Here is an 18,279-nt window from a genome sequence, read left to right as displayed (position 1 = left end):
ATACATATATATGGGGGAGATGGGTTGACATGGGTGGAAGAGGAGAGAGTGACTGTGGCTGTGGGGCCCACCTCTCCAGCCTCATCTACTCGGCCCCTCCCTTACCTACACTCCACTGCAATCACTGCCAGCAGTTTAAGGAAACGTTCCCCCCAATGTTTGTGCCCAGGCTCCACACTCAACCTGGAACACCTGCCCTTCTCATCCTGTGTCCTCTACTACCTGCACAGTTCACTTAGCTCTTATCTATGACACATGGCCACGTTCTGGTTCCCTTTTTAACCTTCTGTGCCTTAAATTTCAACAAAACTGACCACTTGGTGGGCAAAGACAATGTCCTAAGTCCTGTGTTTCTTGCAGTGCTTAGTACACACTGCCTTCAAAGGAAAGTACAGAGCAAGCATTTGCTGTAGGATTCATTTTTTGACCAAGCCCTTGGGATCTGATGTGAAAGTAAAGTTGCTGAATCAAACAGGGTGATAACAGGTAGGCTTGTCTTGTCTTGGGCTTCGGGGCAGGCTGGGAGGCTTTTCTGAAGGTAAACTCTGCCCCATCTTGAGTGTCATACCTGCCAGGTTCTCAGGTCCAAAAGGTAAACTGTCCCATTGGCAGTGCCCACGGCTGCTCTTTGCCCGTTAGGGGAGAACGCCACGGCTGTTGGGGAGGAGGAAACTGCCAGGGATAGGCTGGAGCTACAGAAAAAATAACAAGAAAAGGTGGAAATGAGGGACCAGGGGAAGGATGTGCATTTCTGTGCCTGAAGTCCCATCTCACTGGTGACTCTGGTCTGTTCTTTGTTCTCTAGTTTCAGAGAGGGCTGCAGCTCGCTCTCTGGCAGGGCTTGTCAGCATCTGGGGTCAAGGGTTTTACCTTTGCTGGTGCTTCAGGGTCTGAGGTTTATTAAGCCAATGCAGCATACACTGGAGGTGCTGTCGCTGGGAGAGTCGGGGGGCCTGGCGGCAAAGAGGCGAGTCCAGAGGCTGGTTGGCTACCTGCTGGTGCAGGAGCAGTGGGTACCGGCTGAGGATGGGAGCCTGCTGCCTCAGGAAGGTGTGAAATGCAGCAACATCAGCCTCAGGAAGCTTCTGTTCCTCGCCAGGGACTGAGGAAGCTAGAGAAGAGATGCAGAGTCAGCCTTGACCCCCATGAACCCCAGGACCAAGCCAATCATATGATGTGTCCAAAATGCTAAGTCTTAAAGTGTGGCCCTCCGGTTCCAGATCAGGCACATCTGTTAAAATTACAAAGCCGGGCTTCCCTGGTGGCTCAGTAGTAAAGAATCCACCAGCCAATGTGGGAGACAGGGGTTCGATCCTTGATCTGGGAAGATCCCACATGCCGCAAAGCAATTAAGCCCGTGGGCCATAACTATTGAGCCTGTGCTTTAGAGCCTGGGAGCCACAACTACTGAAGCATATGTGCCCTACAGCCTGTGCTCCCCAACAAGAGAAGCCACCGCAGTGAGAAGCCCATGCACAGCAACTAGAGAGTAGCCCCCATTCACTGCAACTAGAGAAAAGCCCACACAGCAATGAAGACCCAGCACAGTCAAAAATAAATAAGTAAATAATTTTTTTTTTTTAAGTGCAAAGCTTTGGGTCCCTCTCTAGACCTAGGAAACCAAATCTGAGGACCCAGGTATCAGCAATTTGAACAAGTTTCCCAAGTAATTTTATGCCCACTAAGATTTAAGACAGCTGAGTAAAAGGTCTCCTAAGAATCACTTGCTTACACTCATGGCATTTTTCACCTTGGAATAGAAACCAACTGCTCCTTCCATTACACCTCCCTCTGAGCAGGACCCCACGAACACACCCAGGACCCCACAGCTTGGAGAAGACTCCAGCCCGTAACTCATCTCACCATAGAGGGCATGGGCCTCCAGGAGCTGAGAGGTCAGACCCAGTTCCAGGTGTGCAGCCACCACATGGAGACTGGTGAGGAACTTGGCAAGAAGGCCACGGTTCCCGCTCTGGAGCTGGAAAGTCAGACTGAATTCATTAGGGATGTGACAAAGCTGGTGAGGAGGGACAGTCTAGTCTTGGACCCTGCCTGTGCAGCTGACACTTAGACTTAGGAGCTGGGACAAAGGACCTGAAGGAGGAGGGCTGGAAAACTGAAAGAAGAGAGGTACAGAGAGTGTGGAAGGCGGGTAACGATTGTGGGGATGATGGTGGTGGCTGGGGGAAGAGGGGGCTCAGAACGGCCACAGCAGTTCCTTGGGAGAAGGTGCCGATGGGCTCTGGGGACTAACCAGGTGGTAAGGCAGGTCTGCCAGGGCTTCTGGAGGGCACCTTCGGAAGGTACCTGAGGCATCAGGGTCACACGTCTTCCAGAGCTGAGCTGCAGGTGTGGGTCACAGGAAGAGACACTGAGATGAGCTCGGCCCTGAAGCATCTCCAAAGATCACACTCCTCAGGCTACAGTGAGAGCCATCCCCTCACTGGGGTGGCAGGTGAGGAGGCCAGCCAATGGGGAGTGCCAGGCCCCACGCTCAGTGCCCCAGAGGTTAACCAGGCTGCAGTCACCTGCAGTGAGGAGGTGCGCTGTCTTCTCCAGCTCTGGCCTCTTCCCGTAACGACACCTGGCAGCCGTTCTCAGGGGCCCATCCTGGAGACAGAGCCGGGCACCAGGGCGCTCCAGGGGTCCCTCCCCTAGCAAACTGACCCCATGTTTGGGAGAGAAGGCAAGAGAAGTGGGAGAAGGGCTGTCAGTGAGCAGTCTGGCACAGAGGTGGGCTCCCAGTCCCACCTCCAACAGTGGTAACTTGAGTGACAGCCATGCAGGGTCTGGAGACAAGTGTCAGGGGCTATACCAAGAGAGGAAGAGGATGAAGAAAGAGGGTCACATGGGGCCCTGCCTCAAAGACAGGGAGGCACAGGTCAGTGGGAGCTCAGTGGGGGCACTTGTACCTGCGCAGACTCTGGACGAGGTAGGCAAATTGGCCCATGGGGTAGGGGTCCCCACTGTTACCAGCAGCCACTGCTTCTTCCCAGCTCTTGCTCCCCCTGGGAAGAATCCGCCATGCACTCAACACTCCATGCAACTGGTCCACGGTCAGACCTGAAAACCCAAGGTCACTGAGGCCCTAAACCAGGCAGCATACCCATCCCCACCTAATCCCTAATCACTCCCTGTACAGCTTGCTGAGACCCCAATACGACCAAGGTCGTCCAACCCCTGAGCCCACTCCAAGCGCGGACCGCTGCGTGTGGCTTCAAGAGTGGCCAAGGCTTGGGGAAGGACGTCGGGGCCATGCTCCTGCTCCAAGGTGCCCAGGACGTGCTGCAGCAGCAGAGGGACGGTGGCCGGCAGCGTCTGGAGCCTTTCGGAAACCTGGGGGAGGAGCGCGAACGGCCTCCGTCAGCGCAGAGAAGGGGAGAGGCAGCTTCGGTGTGGGTAGGAGATGGGGCAGCAAGGAAAAGCATGGGAAGGGATGAAAAGGAAACACCGGTGGGAGGGAAGCAGGTTGGAGGTGTGGATGAGGAGTGGCAAAGGAGGAGGGTGGGAAGGGGTGAGGGATGCGGATGAAGAGGTTGAATGGAGAATGGGAAATGGGGTTAGGATACAGAAGATGAGAAGTGAGGGTTCACATCCTGAACCGACCTGCTCGTAGAGCGTGAAGAGCCTCAGGTGATCGGTGACCAAGCGCAAGTAGAGCGGCAGCACTGACCCCCGCTTCACCAGCAGCAGCCGCATCTGATGAGACTCAGAGGACTCAGCACTGGACCAGAGAGCTGGCCCACTGCCCTCCACTCGGGCACCAAGCCCAGTGCAGGGCAGCTTCTCCTCTGAGAGCCCCCACAGGGGAGAGACCCACCGTGCTACTCAGAACACAGCTATCTCTGCCCGGCACTGCTCTGCCCAGCTCGCTCCACTCTCCCCCCACACCCGCTGGTTCAGCCCACCCAGATAGATAACCGACATTTACCAGGGGAAAAGGACCAGGTAATATTATCAGCAATCACAATCCTCTTCCCCTGCACAGACTTCCTGAGAAAATGAAGGAGCTGGTCTGTGCGGGGCAGCTGGTAGCTTCAGCACTCAGAGTCTCATAGGTCCCAGATTCACCCCTCACATCTATCAGCGCCAGCCTAGACCCAACCTGGTTGTTAAACGGTGACTCCTCCAGCCGCTTCCCATACAGGGCCAGTTCTTCTCGCACCAGCTGGGCCCGGGCAGATGGCTCCAGAGGCCCCAGGGCCACCACGTGGGCACCTTGACTCTGCTCAAGGGTCTCCCCTAGGCCAGAATCACTGGACACGCTCAGCACTAGGTGCACCCACTGTGAGATTTGGACAAAAGGGTAGTGATGAAGAAGGAGAGCGGGGAGAATATTGCTGGAGAAGCCCCTCTCCCTACCTCATCCCACCTCACCTCCTTCTCACACTCACCCGGGGAAGGATCTTTGGGATCCAGTCCGAGATCAGCTGCCCACGCTGGTCCACCAACCTGTCAGCCCCATCGACGATCAGCACCAGAGGCTGGCCAGTTCTCAGGGACTGAGCAGACTTGGGCAGTAGCCTCTGCTGCAGCTCCCACACCAGGCCCCTGTGTGCAGAGGGGGAGGGCCAGCGTCAGCGGGGGTGGTGTGAGGGGCTATCAACAGGCCGGTCTAGGTCGGGGAGAAACACACCGGTAGGTGCTGGGGAGGGCACTTGGCTCCTCCAGTTGGCTATGCAGATAGGCACAGAGGCGTCTGAGCAGGGTGAGGGCAAGACTGTGGTCAGGGCGGGCCCCTGAAAAGTGGAAGAAGACTAAGGGGGCCACCGTGGCCCCATCCGGAGCCTGCAGGGCTGACACAAGGGATGCCTGAGGGGGAAGAGAACAGAAAACACGGTCACATACGCCAGCTTCCGGTGCCCCACCTCCTTAGCCCTCCTGAGCACACACAGCCCTCGCTCCCTCCTGTCCAGGCCTCTGGGACCCTGTACCAGGAAGGCGGTCTTGCCCTGTCCTGACTGCCCGGTCACCAGGCTCAGCCTCCCCTGGTGCTGCATGAGCTGCCGCACTGTGTCCTGAAGAAGGCGTGGTCGGGCAGGACTCCGCGGCTTCTTTAGCTGCTGAAAGGTGGCCTGGACCAAGTCATCATCTGGGATGGGCACTGGCTGCTCCGGCTGGGCCCCAGGCTGAGGGCACATGGGGCAGTGACTGTCTATGTTTCCACACTCCTCAGGACCCCAGGCCTAAAACTTATAGCACCCCCACCAAGTCACTTCCCACCCAGGACCATCCTACCCCCTCTCCACTCCCCTGGCCACCAGCACTCCTGCTGACCTGGAGGTAAAGCTTCTGGATCATACTCCACACATCCTGCAGAACCAGCTGCCCAAACTCCTCCAGCCCCCCGACATAGGGCCGGCCAGCTGCCACACCGCCCCACTCACAGCGGTATCTGTGGGCAGAGTGAGCACAAGCAGGATCAGAGCAGGCCTGGCCCACCCTTCATCACATCTCTCCAGGCAGGTGCTCCCTACCTCTCCCAGCTCACCTGCGACAGGTGATTCCTTCTTGTCTGCTCAGATAGCTCTTCAGTTCTGAGATCCGATGGGCAGCCTCTTCAGATTCAGAAATAAAGTCTGATTTCCAGGCATCTGGCACAGAGCTGACCACCAAAGACACCCCAAGAGTGAGGCTGGATTCAGACCAAAGCATCTCTCCACCGCCAGCCACCAGACCTGGCTGTGGTTCCCTGAAACTCCTCAAGAAACTGCTCCAATAGAGATCTCCTGCCTTCAGCTGCAAGGCAAGCTCTCTGATTCCTGCTTCTCCATCCTAGGCACCCTTTCTTGTACTCTGAACGTTAAGGAGAGAAGACACCCCCACTGAGCCTATCTGGCCTTCTGTGGAGGTACCTGAGGAAGCTAGAATCCCGGAAGTAGAGGAGAGGCTGAGCAGAAGGCTGCAGACGGAGGCCCCGATTCAGGAACTGCATCACCTCCATCTCTGTCACAGAGCGACCTGCAGGGTACTGCTGGGCCTGCAGGGAGAGGGCAGGGAGCAAGTGGGTTCAGTCCTGGTCACACTATCCCCTCCCGTGAGACCTGCCATGACCCAGGGCCCTTCACCTCAGTAATGTTCCCCTCTCTCTCCAGATACTAGCCAGTAAAAATAGAGCTAATAGCTAAGATTTATTGAACGCCTCTCACAATTTGAACATTTTTTGAGCCTTCTTGAAATAGATTTCTGATTCTCATAATAACCCTGAAATGTAGACATCACTGCTTCTCCTTTATATAGGAAGAAGCTGAGTCTAGATTAGTATAAACCATTTTCCATTAAGCCTCACAATGACAGAAGAGTGATCAGAACCCAGCTCTGTCAGATGGCAAAGCCTAATCAGACCGACCGCCTACCTCTCGCATCCTGTGGCCAACCCAGAGGTGTTTCCCAAAGGAATTCCCTTATCTAGGACTTGGTCACTCACAGAACCTTCTGCCTGTGTTTCACTTCAAGTCTCAAGGATCTGCCTGTGCAGAGTCCCGGGGTTCTAGACACACCGTGACTTCTCCCGCCCCTGCCCCAACCATGTCTGTCTTACCCAGCAGAAGTGAGGATGGTCAGGGAGGCTGTAGTTGGGGGGAACATAGCCATAGCGGGAGCCCAGGATCCCCACAAACAGCTGCGAGTTCTCCACCTCCCCGAGGCACACTTCCAGCTGTCTGCAGGAAGGTTATGGGAGCACCATGTCAGGGAGACGGCCCAGCTCACATCCCATAGCATCCAAAGAGCACCTCTGGCCCACAGCCCTCAGCCATCCTTGCAGCCCCATCCCTACTGCCACTCAAGCCCCTCATCTCCAACCCAGCCCCTCTTCTCAGCAGCCTCCACACCTGTTCTGACGGGTCTCCTCCTCAGTGATGCCCCAGCGCAGGTCGATGGCATGAAGGCTGATGCGGTAGGGGGCCACTCGGGCTTGCAGTGCTGGCAGCAGGGACCTCAGCAGCAGGTCCCGCTCCCCATGCATGTCCCGGAAAGTGGAGGAAATGAAAAGCCGGATGCTTCGCCATCTGCCAGTAAATCAGGGGTCAGCCCCACACCCCATAGACAGGGCTGTGACCACCCCTCACCCTGCTGAGCCAGGTACAACAGATGGCAGGGGTATCCAACCGGCCTCCGTGAATAACAGGCTTGTAACCTCAAATGCAGAGTCTGGAAATTAAATCCCACTGGCTATTTCTCATGTACCCCTCCTGTGTCAGCAATGATTATTATGCATCTACTATCCTGCCCATGATATGGGCCCAAGTTGCACAGTGAGGTAAGCACAATCATTCTCTCCATTTTACTGATCAAGAAACTACAGCCTGAACTTCCCTGGTGGCCTAGTGGTTAAAAATCTGCCTGCCAGAGCGGGGGACGCAGGTTCAATCTCTGGTCCGGGATGATTCCACATGTCATGGGGCAACTAAGCTTGTGTGCCGCAACTACTGAGCCCATGCTCTAGAGCCCGTAAGCCGCAGCTACTGAGCCCACACACCGCAACCACTAAAGTATGTGTGCCTTGAGTCCGTGCTCCACAACCAGAGAAGCCCCCACAATGAGAAGCCTGCATACAGCCACTAGAGAATAGCCCCACTAGCCACAACTAGAGAAAGCCCACCCAGCAATGAAAAAACCCAGTGCAACCAAAGATAAATAAATGAAAGAAACTACAGCTTAAGACATCAAGCAACTAGCCCAAACTTCAGCTATTATTTGGCAAAGCCAAGATAAGAAAGCCCCGGCCCGTGCCTCGAAGCCCTCTGCCTGAGCCCTGGTGCCCGCTGCCTGCCTCACCTTCTAGCCCCCTCTCCCTAGTACAGTAAGGGACATGCTCACCATCTGTGTTAGACAAACCCCTGCCTGGGAAGAGGAAATGTTCCTCAACAATAGAGCAAGCAGCATCTCAACAGCCAGAATTTCAGTCACTTGAGTTTCTCTAGGTTTCGACTAAAGCCTCTCCCAGTTCACAAAGGCATAAAAAACAGACTGACCCAAGCTGGGAAACAGGAGCCAAGGGGCTTGGAGTATTCTCTTCCAGTGGCCGGAGAGACTGGACCCCTGTTTTCCCTGGGGGTGGTGGAATCTTGAATATTTTGTCCATTTGGCCTACATGTTCTAGAAGCCGGGAGGCCCCACGCTCTGCAATGAACCTGAAATAAAGAGTGAGAAAATAAATGAGAACAAAATAGCAGAGTGAGAGGGAATCAGGAAGGTCCTCCGAGGGGGCAAGGGACAAAGATATGGCTAAATTAGGTCAACCAGTTAATTGGAGGTTCTTAGGAAGATTACCATGAAGAGTAAACATAGATTAAAATAAGGAAGGAAGCAGAACCAGAGGAATGAGGGAACAGAGAAGAAACCCAGATATAGCCCCTCCTGTGTGCATGGTTATCACAGGCTTTCTGTTGGACCAGGGGCAACTGGGCTGATTGAAGATGTAAAGATTAAGGTTGATCAGCTCTGGGCTTGATTAGCTCTGTACCAGCCATGAAAACTCCCTGGGGAGGGAGGAGCATGAGGCTTCCTAACATGGGGCAATGGGTGGCATCCAAAGGAAAGAGCAGAGGAGAAAACAAATAAATTGGAAGCCTGATAGCGGACAGAAAAACAAACAAAGATTTCTGTAGATCAGGCATAAATAAATAAAATTAACGTGGTATTTCCTCTGAAATGGAATGGAACAGAGCCCTCAGAGAATGAATAGAAATGATGGGACAAACTCCTGAGTTGTACCCTTAAAAGCAAACAGTACAATCTCCTATGTTCCCTTTTCTCCTTTCCCACTAGATTAATACAAAAATGATGGCTGGAGATGTAGTAGCCATCTTGAACTATAAAGTAGAAGCAGAGTATTTGAAAATGGTAGAGCAACAGATAGAAGATGACCAGGTACCTGTAATATCATGTTGCTGCCATGCCTAGACAGCTGTAAAAGCAGAATAATCTTTTATCGTGCTTAAAAAATGAAGTGGTTAGAGCAGAAACCACAGATAATCTCTAAAAGATGTTCTAACAAAGCCGCCAACCTCTCCAATGTCCATGCTATACTCACTTCAGTATCCCATCAGTACAGCCTGAGAGTGTCACATCATTGGGATTCAAATCGGTACATCTGCCAAAGAAAGAAGAAGTCACTAGCAGTTAGAAACAGTGCCAGGAACATAGAGTCACTGCCCCCACCACCCCCACCTCTGCACCTTTAATAGGGTTCCGTGCTAGACTAGAACTGGGGTGGACCGTCACAAAGGGGTACGGGGCCAGGCTGAAGACTTCCGAGAAGGTTCTAGCACTAGAAGTGCAACAGAGGTAAGAGGCAGAAATGGGAAGGGGCCTAGAGAGTGGGAGTATCCCAAGCTTTAGTAGGGATAGACAGGAAATATGGATCACTATCTGCCGGCACTGAGCAAGGAACATGAGCGCCCTTACAGGTAACTTGCCCTTAGGAGAACACCAACAAAGAGGCACTTGGGATTCACATGCTGCCAGAAGAGCTGTTTGGCTGCATTTATCAGTTTCTCATTTGTAGTCTGGCCAAAGACAATGACCCTGTCCACCTGTAAGATGAAAGGGGAGGGGCTGAGACGAGGGAGGTGCCAAAGAGCTCAGGATATCAAGAGACAGGATCTCTGAGGGCAGAGGAACTAGGAGAGCTCTGAGGTGGGTGTAAATGGCCTTTCTGGAGTGTACTTAGGGTGCAAAAAGTCATTGCACCCTGACTTGAAGAGCATCAAAGTGGAGTAGGGGTTGCCAAGATATGAAAGCAACCTAAGTGTCCATCAACAGATGAATGGATAAAGAAGATGTGATACACACACACACACACACACACACACACACACACACACAATGGAATACTACTCAGCCATAAAAAAGAGGGAAAATTTGCCATTTGCAGCAATATGGGTAGACCTGGAGGACATTGTGCTAAATGAAATAAGTCAGACGGGACAAAGACAAACACTATATGTTAACACTTATGTGTGGAATCTGAAAAATATAACGAACTAGAGAATAAAACAAAAAAGAAGCAAACTCACACATACGGAGAGCAAACTAGTGGTTACCGGTGGTGGGCAATATAGGGGTGGGGGGGTGGTGGGAGACAGAAATTACTGGGTACAAGATAGGCTCAGGATGTATTGTACGACATGGGGACTATGGTCAATATTTTATAATAACTGTATTTGGAAAGTAACCTTTAAAAATTATATTAAATTTTTAACAAAAATAAAAAATAAAGTGGAATTTGGGGTAGAGGTGGTGAGTAGCTGGCACATTTAGGCTCACAAAAGCTGACTGTCAAACCTATAGGAATTCTGTGAGCCAGCTGTTAAATATGGCCACCATTAAATATTAAATTGTATAAGCTCACAGTCAAATAAATTACATTAAAAACAATGTTAATAAATACTAAAACATCATCACTTCCTAATTATTTTACCACATTTCACCATTAAATACTCTTGACCTTATTTACATCCATATTATACACATTATAGAATTACTATACAAAGGTGTGCTACTGAGCAACTCTTTCTAACTCTGTGGTCAATAAAGCACGTGGGTAGTTTGAAATCAGTCATGGAAGAAGTATTCACACCATGGAAAATAGCAAAAGCTATTAACCAAGATGATTTTTCCAGATTGCTATTTGAGGCAAATATCTACCAGCATAAAAAAAAATATTTACCAGCATACCACTGAGTAGGGGGTTGCAGTCATCAGGGTATTGTGCATAGGTTACAAAGAAGCTTTGAAAAATGAGAAACATCCATGCGGAGGAAAACGTGGAGAAAGGGAGGGTTTCTCAGGGAAGGAGCAGTACTCACAGGGACCCTTTGGGTAGCCAGAGACAGCAAGTGCTTCCCCAGAGTAGTCAGGGACTGTTCACAGCTTTCATCTGACTTCTGAAGGAAAGAAACTCATGTCATGCAGTCGCACAGGAGATGGTCAGTAAACAACAAAGACTGTAGACGGCTAATCTTCAGATCTGAGTAGATCCGAGCCTTTCCTGAAGTTAGCTGTTCCCAGGCCTCTGTCTAGTTATGCAGTTTTGCAAGGAAGGGGTGAGAGTCTGACCTGGACTTGAGCTTGGAGTTCGGTGGCAGTTTTCAGGATGCCTTCCTCTGCCTTAATCACAGCAGTCTTCACAATGCCCCCTCCACACAGCAAAAGCTCCACCTGCTCCGTCCGTACCATCATCATGGCAATCAACAGCAGCACATAGTTCAGAGGGGGCTGATTGGACAAGCATCAGGGTGAAATAGGCTCCCCTATTTTAGAACCCCCTTTGCCCACCCAAATCTGGAGACCAAATGTCTCTACTGGTTAGAGTAAAGTGGACAAAGTCCCCAGCTGAGACAGTTTCAAGAACTTCTCTGGTGGTCCAGTGATGGACTCCACGCTCCCAATTCAGGGGATCCGGATTCAATCCCTGGGCAGGGAAGTAGATCCCACATGCCATAACTAAAGATCCTGCATGCCACGACTAAGGCCTGGCACAGCCACATAAGTAAATAAATAAATACTCCCCCCACAAAAATAGATGGGCTTCGCAGGTGACTCAGTGGTAAAGAATCCGCCTGCCGAGCAGGAGTGTCTTACCCCTTGTGGGTTGCTCTTGGGAAGGATTCTGTCTGCACTGGCATCTGTCAGATAGACCAGGAGGGTGCGGCCTGGCAGTGGGGGCAGGCTGTGTTTGACAGAGAGGTTCACAGCTGTCTCCAGGGCCTGTCGATACCGAGCCAGCATCTCACGGTCACATTTCCACTGTCTGCAGGCAGGAAAGAAACAGACGGAGGGCTCAGGGGCTTCTCTGTTTGCCACTTGAAGGCAAACGGGAAGATGAGAACTTGCCACTCAAGTATTAAGTCTGCACCCATCCACAGCCCGTCTCCAGTGTCAGTAGAAAAAATAAGGACAGAACTTCCCTTGGCCCCATTCTACAGGACTCTGCTAATCCATCCCATGGAGTAGACCCACTCTCAGACACTGCTTGCCATGCTTACCACATCAAGCCATATTTACTTCATGAAGCAAGATTTAACTGCAACTTTTTTGGGGGGTGGGGGCTGTGCAGGGCAGCTTTGGATATATGAGTTGCCTAACCAGGGACAAAACTGGCCCCAGTAGTCAGAGTACCAGGAAATTTCCAACTGCTGCTTATTTTTAAATTGCAATTTGAAGAACAAACACTAATTTCTTAATCTGAAAAATGGCAATTAAAGGAAAAAGAAACATTCATCCCACCTTTCCAAGACAATCTCTATTTCAAAGTAACTAAATAGCTTTAGTTCACAGAGGGTGGTTCTTTTCAGAGCTCCAGCTAGTAAATATGGGGAATGATAGAAAATGTATCATATTATTTGGCATTTGTTTTTAAAAACATCTTCAAAAAAAGAAAAGAGAGGAATCAGGAAACGAAGGCTGGTAAAATCTTGATTTTTCACTGAATGGGAGTCCATTACGTTATTCTCATTACATGTTTAATTTTTTTCATCATTTTTTTAATCTAGAGAAGCCAGCAGTCTCTACCATTGCCTATCCAGTAGAAATAAATTACAATTAATGAAATGAAATTGAAACTATACATGTAATATAAGGTTTTCTAGTAGCCACATTTTAAAAAGTAAAAAGAAACAGGAAATATTAATATCACATTTAATTTAGTCTAATGTACATATGTACATATATATATATGTATTTTTCACTTCAACATGTTAATACAAAAATTAAAAATGAGATATTTTGCATCCTTCTTCACATTGCCCTCAAAATCCAGCACATCTCAGTTCCCACTAGTCACATTTCAAGTGCTCAAGAGCCACATGTGGCTGATGGCTACCAAACTGACCAGCAAAGACATACTGTTAGGACTACACCCTCAGCTTAATTCTTTAATGGCCCTGTGTTCAGCCACTGATCCACTGATTCAGGTAAGTCCTGGCCACTGAGTCCTATTAGAAGGTTAGATGAGACCTGCATTTGTCTTGAATGAAAATGAATGAAGAAGTATCTAAAAGGACAAAATTCTGGGAATTCATCAAGCTTACAGAACCGATTTTATACCTATCTTTGAGTCTGCTTGAGGATAACAATCTTTATAAGTATCAAAAGAGAAAGGAAAGAGAATGGGTCAGAAAATACACAGAAGAGAGAAACAAAAAGAAAAAGAAACAGATAGAGAAGAAAAAGAAAGACGAGTATGAACCAGAGCATAGGTAGAGAGGCACTATTGGGTACAAAGAGGAAGGGAAATGCCACATAGGCTGACAGAGTCCACAGAAACCAATAAGCAACCACAGATACTACAGTGGAGGCCAAACACTGATATTGTTTCACTATCTCTCTGCAGGACAAAGTTAAAGACTAGGTTTTCTATGCAAAAGACGATGGGAAACAGTCAAGTTTCAGTGGCTGGGAGACTGACAAGCATGTTTTCACAGAATAAAAGCTGGGGTTTCAAGATGACTTCTAAGCCCTTTTAGGGTGCTTCTCATGCCCACCCCTTGCTCCCAGATAGCACATACTCACACACACACCTGGCCTTGTGTATTTTCATCTTCTTCCGCTTGAGCTGTTCATATATCACAGGGATCATCATTGCTGTCCGAAGTTCCCGACGGCTTGGTTGGCGAAACTGCCAGGAATAGGCATGCTTCTTGCCATATTTTGTGTTTTTGATTATTATCTGCTTTATCAGTTGTGTGTTGGAAGGAAATGGCAACTCTGGGTGGCAACAGGTAAGTATCTGAGTTAGGCAGCTTCTATTTCCTCCTCTTATCTTCCCATCAATGCTGTCTTGAGGAGGCTGGCCAGTGTCTGACCTCTGCCCACCCCATACACTGAGAGTGGAAAGTAAGAGGCTGAAAATACCAGTGCTGCTATCTCATCTGTTCTCAGACATGAGAGATAAACAGGAGTTGGAAGAAGAGAGATATTACCTTTCTTTTCGAGTTGAGCCTCAAGGTCATTGATGGAATCATGAGCATTAAGGAATCTGAATGGAAACTGCCGACTGTGGATCACTGTCTTCTACAAAGCAAAAAGAGGGGTCATGAGCAGAGGACCAAGAGGGATGGGGAGCATCAGAGGCTTCAGGGGCCAGGAAGATGAGACAACCCCTCTATTAGATCTGTGGGAAGGTGGGAAAGGACAAAATAGATATTAGACAAAGGTAGAAAAGAATAGATGTCCTGAGAGACTATGAGGAAAGAAAAAAGGAGAGGAAGTAACAGAAGGTTCCCTGTTTCTTTTATATCAGACTCCCTCCTAAGTGAGTTAAATCACAGAAATGATCTCAGAAAATAAAAAGGAAAGTTCTCAAACAGCACAGTGGCTATGACCTTCCCCAGCCACTCGGAGAAGCCTGGCTCCCCGCCCCTCACACGTACAGCATGCTGGAGTCTCTGGAGCACAAGCTCGTGGTGACGGGCGCTGATTCCAACCCTCAGCAGGTTACGTAGGTTCCGAAGCATGGCCATGAAGGGGAGTTTCCCACTGTCTGCCGAAGGTAGACATAGGGTGGCAAAAGCAAACAAAGGATGAATGAGAGAGGTCAGAGATCAGAGCAGGATGACCAGAGGCCAAGGAGAATATGCATGTTAGAGGAAATGAGGTACTAATAAGTGATCTATTGTCCACAAAATGTTTTAAAGGTCTGGAAAGATAAAAATTGGGTTGCCTGATCTTGGAGCAAAATCTGTACGTTTATGGAATTAGCTATTTCAACAAACAACTTAGGTCATCACTTTGTTGGCTTCAGTCCTGAGACTGGGCTTAACTGGCAAAATACATTCTCTACAATAATGATTTCCAAACTTTTTAGATGGCTAAAAGAGAAATTTCCAAGTGTAATCTCATAAATTATATACATGGAGTACTAGCAACCATGTAACATGGACTAAGTGATTACAGGAGTTCAATCTGTATAGTAAATACTGGAAACACTCTTTAGATAAAGGTAGACATAAACAGGAGGTGTGATATTTTTCCTGGGTACCCCTGCAAAACACTCAGACCACACTCAGACCACATTACAGGCCTGGCCTATGAGGCCCCAAACCACATCCCAGTCACTAGCTCTACCATCAACAGCCTTCATTAGGAAAGTGGTGGTACCTTTTTTAAGGTTATATAAGTCTCATTTGAATTATAGCTAGAAAGCTTTCAGCCTCCTGGAAGTCCTGTGGTTCTCCAGTCATAAGTCTTCTTCTGAGTTAGATTGTGTAAAACAATTAAGTTGTATACACAGTGTAAATGATATGTGACAAGTCATGAACTATTGCATCCTTTGTCAACTCATAAGTTTTGCTCAAATGTTGCTATATATGAAAGATATACTGATCAATTTGATAAGAAATTAAATTCAATATCGTATTCTTTGATACACTAGAATATAAAATGAATACTCATTCTATAGATGAAGTAGTTCACTGATTTCAATCTAAAAAAATTGTTAATGAGTTACTAATGAGCCTCTGAGGGCCAAAGAGGGATCTGTATATCTAGTTATATTTTATCTTATATTGTATACTTTATTTTTTACATTTATCTTCATATCTATATTTATATGTTATGTAGTTCCTAAAGTACACAATTTATTAGTACATGTATAAAATTTTTAAAAATACATGTACATATATTCTGGTGTATCCCAAAAATTCTTTCTGCAATATATAATCCAGTGGGCTGGGGACCACTGGATTAGATTATTGGCATTTGTCTCAACCAAGATAAATGACACAGTTTTAATTTTCAGGGTCAGAGGGAGGAAGTGGAGATGATGCATACTAGAATCACCAAAACATACTAGCTGCCATCCAGGTCTCTTTATCCCACTCTAACCAAAGTCGTACCAAATGTTGGGGAAAAGGTTGTCAAGCGTGTGTGTGTGTGTGTGTGTGTGTGTGTGTGTCTTTTTGTGTTTTAATTCTCATGTGATTCTGATATATACACTGTCATAGACAATTACAAAGTGAGAGGAATGATAAGCGGCTGAGCTATTTGGTCTGCCCTGAGTACAATCTATAAATGACAGCTCACAGAAAAAGAAAAGCCAGCTTGGGTTTCTGAAGCTCCAAAATATGAAGTCCATAAAACTCAAACAGCCAGGACTTTCTGGTGGTCCTTTCTGCTGGCCCAGCGGATAAAAGTCCACCTTGCAATGCAAGGGACTCGGGTTCAATCCCTGGTCAAGGAACCAAGATCTCACATGCTGTGGAGCTACTGAGCCTGCATACAACTAGAGAGTCGGTGCAACACAATGAAAGATTCTACGGGTGCAAGGAAGACCCCACGCACCGTAACTAATACCTGACACAGTCAACCAAAAAACAAACGAAAACAAAACAAACAAACGCAGGAAACCCTCAAGCAGGCAAAAAGTCTACAGTCAGACAGAAAGAAGCTGATTTTAAACTTTCAAAGATGAAGGAGGAAGTAAAAGAAAACATGGAATAAAAAGGGCCTTCTATAGGTAAAAATAAACAAGCAAGAAAAGAGATTGAGAGTAACTTGGTCCTCCCCACCTGAATTATTTTTACTCATGTGGGCATATGACCTAGAACATCCGTGTCCTAAAAATGGGCTTTGGTGGAGATTTCAATGTGCCATGTCCCAGTCCTACTTTGTCTGGAAGAGTGACACAGATATTGCACAAGGGATATCAGAGAGAAGGTAATGCTTTTGTCATGTATTGATAAAGGCTTGTATTATATCACCTAACATATCACCTAATCACGTCTGAAATTATGACCTTCCTATGATGTCAGTGCTACTCAAAGCAGAGGCCACTGGCCACTTTGGTGTGGTCAATGGCAGACCTGTTAAATCCAATCATTTCCAGTGATGGAACTACCAAGTGAGAATAATTGCACCACGCCATGGAAACTTCTCTTTCAGGGGCCAAAATGTAGAAGCATGAGTGAGTAAGACAGGAAGGGAGTGTGATAGTCAAGGTTACTCTACCGATGAGTTCCTCCCAGACGGTGGCCTTGTTTCCCCGTAAGCTCAGCTCCCGCTCCCAGGTCTCTGGTCGAGCGAGCTTCATCCGCTTCCCGGCTCTGCTAGAATCCCAGGGCCCTGGGAGGCGGCTTCGAGAAAAGGCCTGTAGGTTGGAGGGGTATCTGAAACAGACAAGGAAAAACATCATTTCAAAGGCATCTGAAAATAACTCGGAAAGGAACAGTGAGTCAGTCAAAGCCAATAATTCCCGGTTAAGGCCAGGTCTGCTCAAACTATAAGGACTGGGGCTATGGGCGCTGAAGAGTCAGGGGGTTATCCAGCTGGAGTGTGCATCTTCTCACCTGCAGCCCAGCAGGGCCTGGACAAGCTGTGCAGGCTCATGGATGTGCAGTCTCCGTACCAACTTCTTCAGGGTGAACCTTTGCTCATTCTTTTTCTCTGACACTGAACCGTAGGTTGTCTCAAACTGTGGAAATATTCCCAAGTCCCACAGGGGTCATTCAATCTATGACATGGTCATCTTCTTCAAAAAACAAAAAACAAGACCATTCTACACCTAGATTTGACAAAGAACAGGACTAAAGAGTAAAACTCTTCAGCAGCAGGAACTTCTGAGTAGGTGTGTGGGGTCACTGTGTTTCATCTACACAAGTCGGACTACCAACAGTTAACAATGGATGAATGGCTTGTGAAAAGCAAGATGGGGATTGACTAAACAGAGACGAGCCGGTTCTTAGAGGGAGAGAGAGCGAAAGCAGCTCTTATTTAAATCATTGATGGGCTTCCCTGGTGGTCCAGTGGTTAAGACTCCATGTTTCCACTGCTGGAGGCATGGGTTCAATCCCTGGTTGGGGAACAAATGTCTGAGACTTGGAGCATGCAACTGGAGCACAATGTAAGCTGTGAGGAGTTAAAAAATGAAAGCAGCTGGCTTTCAGAGTCTTCTATCTTAGAAGAGCTAAGTTTGGGATATATTAATAGGATCAAAAGACCAGTGGACCAACTGAGGATGTGTTTTCTTGTAATACTAACATATTTCCCTAATAATCTTATTTTAATGAATATGATATCATCGTTCAGATCCAGGTATTGTTAGAAATCCTTTAAATACAGTAACTGATTTAGTTACTCCTCACAAAGAACCCAATGAAGTAGGTCCTGCTAGTATCCGATTCATTTTATATGTGAGGAAAATGAGTCAAGAGAAGGTAAGTCATTTGACCAAGGTTGCACAGCCAGCAACTAAGGAGTGGGGATGGGGTGGGATTCAAAACTAGGTGGTCTGGATCCAGATTCTACGCTCTTAACCACTAAGCGTGTGTGTGTGCG

The 18,279-nt window shown here is 48.2% G+C and overlaps 1 protein-coding gene across 6 annotated transcripts in view; it reads right to left on the bottom strand.

Moving 5' to 3' along the window:
• TEP1 (telomerase associated protein 1) overlaps nucleotides 1–18,279 on the bottom strand; it is a 40,514-nt gene that overhangs the window by 9,749 nt on the left and 12,486 nt on the right. For 4 of the 6 annotated variants that reach the window (XM_059890259.1, XM_059890261.1, XM_059890262.1 and 1 more), the window contains exons 8-35: nucleotides 17,292–17,416; nucleotides 16,954–17,111; nucleotides 14,379–14,488; nucleotides 13,929–14,019; nucleotides 13,527–13,713; nucleotides 11,590–11,758; nucleotides 11,065–11,223; nucleotides 10,815–10,892; nucleotides 9,412–9,539; nucleotides 9,038–9,097; nucleotides 7,977–8,135; nucleotides 6,834–7,010; nucleotides 6,542–6,662; nucleotides 5,856–5,980; nucleotides 5,492–5,605; nucleotides 5,278–5,395; nucleotides 4,935–5,129; nucleotides 4,637–4,812; nucleotides 4,395–4,551; nucleotides 4,106–4,285; nucleotides 3,607–3,699; nucleotides 3,204–3,336; nucleotides 2,913–3,063; nucleotides 2,535–2,662; nucleotides 2,255–2,349; nucleotides 1,864–1,978; nucleotides 871–1,111; nucleotides 569–692 (exon numbers count right to left, since the gene is read on the bottom strand). In XM_059890259.1, the coding sequence (XP_059746242.1) occupies nucleotides 569–692; nucleotides 871–1,111; nucleotides 1,864–1,978; nucleotides 2,255–2,349; nucleotides 2,535–2,662; nucleotides 2,913–3,063; nucleotides 3,204–3,336; nucleotides 3,607–3,699; nucleotides 4,106–4,285; nucleotides 4,395–4,551; nucleotides 4,637–4,812; nucleotides 4,935–5,129; nucleotides 5,278–5,395; nucleotides 5,492–5,605; nucleotides 5,856–5,980; nucleotides 6,542–6,662; nucleotides 6,834–7,010; nucleotides 7,977–8,135; nucleotides 9,038–9,097; nucleotides 9,412–9,539; nucleotides 10,815–10,892; nucleotides 11,065–11,223; nucleotides 11,590–11,758; nucleotides 13,527–13,713; nucleotides 13,929–14,019; nucleotides 14,379–14,488; nucleotides 16,954–17,111; nucleotides 17,292–17,416 (3,867 nt within the window). 6 annotated transcript variants of the gene reach the window in all.

The sequence above is a fragment of the Bos taurus genome, chromosome 10 (assembly GCF_002263795.3).
Source record: "Bos taurus isolate L1 Dominette 01449 registration number 42190680 breed Hereford chromosome 10, ARS-UCD2.0, whole genome shotgun sequence".
In the NCBI taxonomy this organism is placed as follows: domain Eukaryota; kingdom Metazoa; phylum Chordata; class Mammalia; order Artiodactyla; family Bovidae; genus Bos; species Bos taurus.
This window is presented reverse-complemented; position numbering and strand designations above follow the sequence as displayed.